The sequence below is a fragment of the Fulmarus glacialis genome, unplaced genomic scaffold (assembly GCF_000690835.1).
Source record: "Fulmarus glacialis isolate BGI_N327 unplaced genomic scaffold, ASM69083v1 scaffold21232, whole genome shotgun sequence".
In the NCBI taxonomy this organism is placed as follows: domain Eukaryota; kingdom Metazoa; phylum Chordata; class Aves; order Procellariiformes; family Procellariidae; genus Fulmarus; species Fulmarus glacialis.
In genome coordinates this window covers 30,040-38,008 of record NW_009200052.1, presented here as the reverse complement: position 1 = coordinate 38,008, position 7,969 = coordinate 30,040, and the positions used below count along the sequence as shown (strand labels likewise).

The following is a 7,969-nucleotide window of genomic DNA, read 5'->3' as shown; positions in this document are numbered from 1 at the left end:
TGCTGACGCTTTTCCTGAGGGAAGCCATGCCCTACCAGAGAGTCCTTTGCCTGGTCCTGCTAACGCTGTGCGGCATCCTGGTCCCTGCTGTGCTGACAGGTAAGGAGCTTTGTTTGCATTTAAAGCCCAAAAGCATGGGACATCTTTTACTAACCCGCCTCTCTCTCCTTGCATACCTCCTCTCCCTCCTGTAAAAACATCCGTAAGTATTTATTGAATTATAATTGATTAATGGAAACTAGTTTTGGACTTGGTGGCTGGTGGCGAGTAAGAACATATTCTCCATCCTGAGACCATGTTTCTGTTGGGGAAAATGGAGAAAAAAAAAATCCTTTGTCACTTTTCCAAAACTGAACAGCAGTAGCACCTCTGTGAGCACTATTGACAGTAGATCAGGAGACAGATCAGTCAACAGTAGATGGGGAGCTCTCACCAGCTGATGGGAGAGGCTATCTGTCAGCTTTTAATGGTAGGAAGAAGTTACAATTGTGAAGAGAAACATTTTTCTCTGGGTAAAGCATGTGTGCCAATTTCTGGTTCCTTCTATGCTTTCTGCTACAGCAGAGCACTTTGCCACAGCTGCTGTAAATAGAAATACGAACGTGTCTGAGAACGTTTAGCTCAGTCAAAAGCTGAGGTGTGCATCTGAACTGTTGGAGTTTCTGCCTCGAGCTGAGGCAGGCGGCAGCACTGGGAAGGTACGTGGCTGCAACTCATGTTCAGCGAGGTGATGGGAAAGGTTAGTGTGAGACACCTATTCTGTGAGGTGCTACTTTTTAAGGAGGTGGTTAGTAATTTCAGCCTTATCTGCTCCCGCTCCCAGCACAGCTCTGCAGGCTGAGGGGATCTGAGGGCACAGTCAGCCTCAAAGGCTGCCTGGTCTGAGATGAGTTTTACAAATGAGGCAAAACTGGCTTCCAGACTGACTCCATAGATGGGCTCTGAGCATACGGGTGGAAACTCCTATGGGGAACTGCTTTGCTCAAAGCCTCTTTCTTTAAGTGCGGGCGAGGCTGTGAAGGGATGGCTCAGGCCAAGATAACAGGCAAGAGCACAGGGCTTGTTTTCCTAAATTCTTGTCCTGCCTTCCAAGACCTGGAGCAAGGCTGGATCGCAGTTCCCTCCCAGTTTGTTCTGAGCGTCTTGCCTGGCAGGGAGATCCTGGCCAGCCTTCTAGCAGATTAAATTATTTCTTTTTAAAGGAGCTTTCATATGGGTAGCTGCGCCTAGCTGGAACATCTGTGCGTGCAAGAATAGAATTGCTGTAGCTGGTATTTCCTCCACAGATCCTCCCCTTGTAGGACACCTTGCTGGGAAACCTTTAACTAAGAAATGAGCACTAAAAAGTGGAAGTTTTCCTTCTCAAACCCTGAGCTTTGATTTTTGTATAGTGGAACATTAATCACTTAAGCAGAGTTTCAGTTTGTAGCTTGCTCATGCTCCCAGAAGCAATGGCAGTGCCCTTCCCCAAAACGAGGTAAGGTCTTGTCTTAACTGTTACAGTCCGTTTCACTCTGCAGAAATTGATTCATTTCCAGTGAAACTTTGATCTGCTTCCTCTCTGAGTTAGGATTTCTTTTACACTATTTTAAGTTTCCAATGTTCGGTGCATATTTGCTCTGTCTCCTGCCTTGCCAGCTTTCCTGTGTACTTGCTCTCGGCTCGGCTTTGCAGCAGTGGTTTGTACTGAACTGTCCATGCCTCCCTGTGTCACTTTGCTCCCGTGAAATACCCCAAGTTCACTTGATGCCTTTACTGGGTGAGTTGCACTCGCGCAGCGAGGCCAGTAGCTCTTGAAGAGCTTTGTACTGATGAATGCAATATTCAGATCCTGGGGCATAGGAGAGACTCCATGCTGTCTGAGTCGCATTTTAGAGGGGCTTGAGCCCTCTTAAGTTTTTTCTTCTCTGCTACCTCAAAGCCAGGCATCAGGGAAGTGGCCTGTGTGATAAGCCATCTCAGGAGCAGAATGATTTTCTGCTGCTGCTGCATTAGGAGTGGAGAGGTGCCTATCCCCAGTACAGGGGCTTTTAGTGCACAGTGGAATTTTTTCTGCTTTTCACCCCATTAGAAAAGGAAATTTCCTGCCTTGTGCAGACAAAGAAGGGAAGGGCGCACAGACAGCCCTCTGGTCTCCGTGCATACACATGCAGCCCTGCCTTTCTGTAAACAAGTTTATTTAACATTCATCAGAACCGCAATGCTCCGCGCTGCTCCACACTCAAGCTCCCGGCGCTCGCACATCACAGGCTGTCCTTTGTGCTCCCTATGAAGGCCTCTTTTCATCCCTGCCCTGGCCCCATGCCTGCTGTGGCTACCTGGAGCTGGACAGCCCGTTGCTGGCCTCAGAGTTCACCCAGCCCCTGCCCTCCCATCTCAGCACCTCGTACTTTCCGTGGCAAAGCCCTCCATGGTGAGCAGAAGCGGAGTCTGCCTCGCACAGGGCTGCAGGTGATGCTGGCCATGCAGACCCAAGGTCCAGAATGAGTCTTCTCTTCTGTGTTGGATTTAATTTTATCTCGGCAGTGATTCAGAGCTACCTAGTACCAAAACTCTTGGGTATGCGCTCAGAGGTTCAGCGAGATGTGAAGGATCTCGCTGGCAGGTGAGGTTCCCATCTGGGTGTAGTAGTCGGAGCACTTCTGGGGTGCCGGTGGGTCGCGTACCTTGATCTGGCTTCTTGCCCAGCCGGTCTGGTTTCCTGGATGGTGCGGTCAGGGCTCTGCGACTGGAGAAAGCGTGAATTTCTCCTCCGAGGAACTGAGCTCTTTCCAATATCCCATTTGTCAGAAATGGGGAAACAACCAAGTCTTTAACCCTCTTTGTCCGCGTCACCTTGGTGCCACAGGAAACAGAGCCAGTTCAAGGACTTTCTGCATACCCAAATACTCTCTGCTTCCACCTTTTCCAGACGCAAGTGGCACTTAAGCCTAGGTCACAGGAGGATTGCGAAGAGCTGATTTTAATTTTTTTTTCCTATCGGCAAAACCAGTTTCAATTCATATAATGGATTCAGAGCTCCAAGTGAAGTGGAAGTTAGTAAAAAGCCTTTGCAAGGCCTTGGCTTCTGAATCCTGTATGTATTTGGTATCTAAACTGTGATGTTGTCTCATGAATTTCCTTGTTTTGAGCTAATGTGGAGATGCGTTATACTGCAGTAGCACATCAGAATGTGTATAGGGGAAAAAAGCAGCAGAGCAGGAGATGTTGTGCTATAGGAAAACGTACAGGAGAAAACTTTGTCCAAGGACATCTTTCTGTAGCAATTCATGTGTCTTCGTTCTCAACAATAGGAGAATAAAAGATTATTAGGAAGCTTTTAAAGTTCAAGTACTAGAATGTGAGAAGTAGTAAATAAGTTTTGTCAGGCAAATTTCTTAAAAAGATGCGGTTGTTCCAACAGGTCTGTCCAGACTTACAGCAAGTCTTTGTAGACCATTACTCAACCTTGCTCTGCACCAACACACCTTTTAAATTACTGACACCAGTATCAGCTCCTGACTAAGGTTACTGGGTTGGAGATGGAGAGTGTGCTCCAGAAAGCAGCAGGTAACCTTAACGTTTTCCCCCTCCTTGTAATGGATGTAATGTGAAGACACAAAAGCTTGTGGAATAAAAGGAATAAAAGACCCCAGGTTCTGAAAAGGATGCGAGCAGCAGAGTTGGATGCCATTAAGTTGACGTGTGAACTGTTGTGACTGAAGAAACAGTGTGCAATGCTCAGGTTACAGCGGGTGCCCTTGCCTCTTTCCCAGGACCACTGAGCATCTGTGTCCTATGGAGGCACTCATTTCTGTCACTGTAAGCATAATGGAGGAGGAAAGTCTCATTGTCATCTCCTGTTGACAGGCTGTGAGGATGATGAGATGCTGAAAGCAGCTTGTGCGAGGAAGAGTATCGGTCACTGGTGGTTGATCTCCAGGGATGAAGATGTTAGGTGGCCACATCTGCCTGCCTTGAGATCTTGCAGTCTGCCTGGGGGGAGGTTCTGGTTGTTTGGGGGTATCTTGAAGGATCCTTCAGATTTGATAGGCTTCCTCAAGAGCTGTCACTTCTGGAGACCTTTCCAGTCTTTCAGCCACCGAGTATCTGGGGTGTGGGCTAGCATGTCACTGTGCTGGCAGCTTACCCCACTTCCTTCTCACTGAGCATGGACATAGCGATTTCGTCAAGTTGCCTTTGGCGTCATCCCTTCTAGATCTTGCTGAAGTCCTGGTGGGTCCCTGCATCATTCAGAAAACTCATGGTGTATTTCTCCATAGTATAGTAACTCTGATATTTTCTTCCCTTTTCCTGGCCTCAGTTGTGCTGGAGAGAGGGAGAATATGCAGTGCAGTATAGCTATTTCCCTGAAATAAGGCAATTTGTAGTGTCAATATATGGGAAGGAAGACGTGCCATCCTCCACCTGGCCTGTTGCAAAACACTGAAATACTTCTAGTCCATTTTTTCCGGGTCCCATCTTTGCCCTGTAAAACCCCAATAACTTAAGATTATTCCATGTCTTTCTCCTAAGTGCTCCCAAGCTGTGTTTTTACCAAGTGGATTTCACGGGTAGTCTGTGGAGCAACAGTTGCCCTCAGTCTGTGCTCCAGTGCTGAGACAGGGCTAATGCTGGGGGAGAGCTTGTTTGTGCCACGGGGCCAAGGTTCCTCTCCCTTCAGAGCACCCGGCACTGTGGCACGAAGCCTCAGCAGCGGTGGGGTTACCCACGTGTGTCAGCAGCCTGGTAGCCCCTCCGTGTGCCCACCCGCTGCTGAGTCGCTCCGGGGCAAACAAACCATGCGAGTGCACCAGGTGGGTTTTCCTAGAGATAGGTCTGGTCCTAAGACTGATGCCAGCACAGCTAATGCATGGCTCGCTCACCCAGATGTTAAACCTCTGGTCTTGTGATGGATGATGTGTTTTGAGCGTGTTTCTTGGTAGTTCTTTATTTCCACAAAGTTCTTGGGGAACAGGAAACCATGCGCTACCTTGCCTTTGATATTTGGTTTCCAACCCTTGATTGCACCCCCTCACTTGAGATTGCAATGCTTTTGGGTTTTTTGCAGCAGTAAAAAATGCTGTGCCCTGCCCCAAGGCCATGGAGGTCCCGTGTAACTTGCCCTTTCCCTGTGAAAGGCTGCCGCCGAGTCTGGAGCGTCACTCGGGGGCATTCATTCAGGCACACGGACCGCGTCCTCCTCGTTGCGGTCAGGACGACAGTAACCATGCAGGTGGGCAGGCCTGGCCGCTCTGGTGCTTCTTTTCTTGTAGATCATATTTAGAGTCCTGGTCTCCTGCTCATGCACAGAGAAACTGAGACCAGGTGGGAGAGGGAGTTGCGGTGGTCACACAAAACGTCGGCAGCAGAGCAGAGAACTGAACCTCCTGAATCGGATCCCACACCTGTACTTAGAGCCTATGCAGTCAGAGTGTATCCAACAGGCAACTGTAAGAGGCCCTCATCTCTCACTTGGAGACATGTGAGACCTCATTAATTGTGTGTGTGTGTTGGTTTTTGGCACCTAATACAAGCTCTGTTCTTCCCCCTTGCCTTTCTTGCTTTTACCAGAGGACTGAAATGGGAGTGTGGCATTTAATGCCGCTCCATTAGAGATCCGCTGCTCTCAGCCAGCGGCAGCATGGCTGACGCTCACTGGGACTGTCAGGGTGTTGCAGAGGGGAGCAGGTGTGACTTCTCCGGTTGTTAAAGTTGGATGGGTGATTGGGCTTCTCAAATGGGCAGCAATGGAGGCATGTGAGGACATGAGCTGTTAGTTTAGGAGGGAAAATCAAAGGCGAGTCTTGGAAAGAAAAGTGCTGGTTACACACAGGCGCTCTCCCAGGCTGCAGCAGTTTGCTCTGGAGAGACCTGCCCGCTGGCAGCTTTCTCTGGGGATGGTGCTTGCGTTTGTTTTTGTGTTCCCCCACCCCGTGTGCCTGCTGCAGGGCTCTCGGCGTCTGCTCTAGCAGCATCGAGGTGCAGGAACCGAAGAGAAGACCCAGCAGTAAGCCCTGGCTATGTTGATGTTCAGATGCAGGTATTTCACTTTATGCGTGTGCACGACTCTGCTGCTGCTTCTGAGCTGACAACTCCTGTTAGTGAGGCACTAGTCCCGACTGAAAGGAGTTGTGTTTCCCTTGGTTGAAGCGCCGTTAAGGTAAAACCGCAAGAACTTGGGACAGAAAGCGCATGTTTAGCACACTCTGCCCTTTCTGTGAGGATGAACTGAAAGCATGTTTTAATCAGATGAGGGGAATTAACAAAATACATATCCAGAAGCCATCCAGGACTCTATCCAGGTCTTAAAAATCACTAAGATCATAAACAAATTAGACCACTTCCTCTTTACTTGGCTATCAGAAATAAGCTCTGTGCCCTGCTTAAAGAGAGCTGCAATAAATTTTTCAGGAATTAGATGCACCGGGGACAGGAGAGACTTTCCAGGACCTGTGGGTCTGGTTAGAAAAAGAGCCTTTGCACTACAGTTGGAAGGGGTAGCGCTCCCTCCTTGGCCCTTTGAGAACGGGGAGTTGGGAAGACCCTGTCCGGGTCCTACAGCCTCCCTGGACAGTGCCTGCATCTGTTACAGATCATCTGCGCTAATGCCTTTCCCCCGGTCAGATGTGAGGGGTACACCCAGCTCTTTTGGCTTTGGAGAGAAAAACATTCTTGGGAAATGCAACGACGACGTCCTCCCAGCGTGGTGTTTTCTTGCCAGATGGGAACAGCTGCAGTGTTGGTGCTGGCCCTGGTGGTGTTGACACAGTCAGGAAGGTTGTAGCTGGAGTGTAGCTCTTCTGTGTGGAGTTTCTCCACTTGCCAAAGCAGCCTGGAACCGGGGCTTCAAAAGCTTTACGTACGTTTGGTCTGTGCCTAAACCAACAGCTTCCCAATGCCACTGTTGCTAACTAAATAGCCCCAGCTCTGCTCGGTTCCTTTCCCTGTTGTTTTAACTACATTTACCCACTAAATTCTGTATTTCCTCCTGATCTGTCCTCTAGTAGCTAAACCACAGGATTTATAGAAGAGAGGTCCACTGGAAATGACACTTTCTGGAAGAGCCTCCGGATGGGATGTGAGTCTCCAGCTGTGCTGGTTGGTTTTGGAGGACAGGTTGGGAAGGGCTCAGGTGTTCTGAGGAGCCCTTGTGGAGCACAAACCTCTTGTGTGCTCGTACCGGGGACCCGAGGTGCCACCTCTGATGCCACACAGTCACCACAGATGTACCAAGTGTGTGAGGACGTGGTGTTCACTGCTGCTCCCAGCTTCTCCCCAGGGTGGGTCAGCCAGCCAGAGTATGCTGGTGTCGCTGCCTGACTGAACTGGCACAGGCCTCAAACTGGGAGCTTATTTGTCTCTGTCTTGCTTGTTGGGTCAGAGTTAAACCTGGCAGCTGTCTTGCTGAAAATCCTGTAGCTTTTATGGCTGTAGAAAAGACTTTCCAAAACTAGTCTAGAACCTGTTGTGTTCCCGAGTCTGCAGGCAGCCTCGAATAGCTCCGGGGACAGTGGGAGCTCCTCTTTGATGTGAGCCCTGCGGTAAGCCCTAGCAGTGGGTTTTACAGGCAGCAAAGGTGAGTGTTTTGGTCTTGGCCCTCCTGTTCCTTTTGATGCCCGGCTCCTAGGAGAGAACAGAGTGTGGTGGAGCCCATTAGTGCCGATTCTTCAGCGCTCTCCTCCCACAAAGTGCCGGCTGCCCGTGGGAGGCAGGGAGGGCTCCAGGTATTTAAAGCTGGGGCTGGCGCTGCCAAGATGTGCTGCTGCCGCCTCTCTTGCTGGACCAGGCAGAGGTGGGATGGTGCTGGGGCGAGTCTCCGAGTGCCCCTGGTACACAGAGACACCGTGTCAGAGCCCGGGGCGCCTGGGGATAGCTGTGCCTTGCCCCAGGGAGCCCAGGCTGTTTGCTCCGGCTCCTCTGCCGCACTTTTTGCCAGCCCAGATAACCATCGTGTCAGTTCAGGGGGGCCCTGGCACTGGATGCCGGT

General features: G+C 50.1%; 1 protein-coding gene across 1 annotated transcript in view; it reads left to right on the top strand.

The window, feature by feature from the left end:
• The first annotated feature begins 26 nt into the window (after positions 1-26).
• Positions 27-7,969, top strand: part of LOC104073619 (chromosome unknown open reading frame, human C2orf82) — a 9,831-nt gene continuing 1,888 nt past the window's right edge. Inside the window, exon 1 of the mRNA XM_009573460.1 lies at positions 27-99. Within this exon, the coding sequence (XP_009571755.1) occupies positions 27-99 (73 nt within the window). The remainder of the gene's footprint in view (positions 100-7,969) is intronic.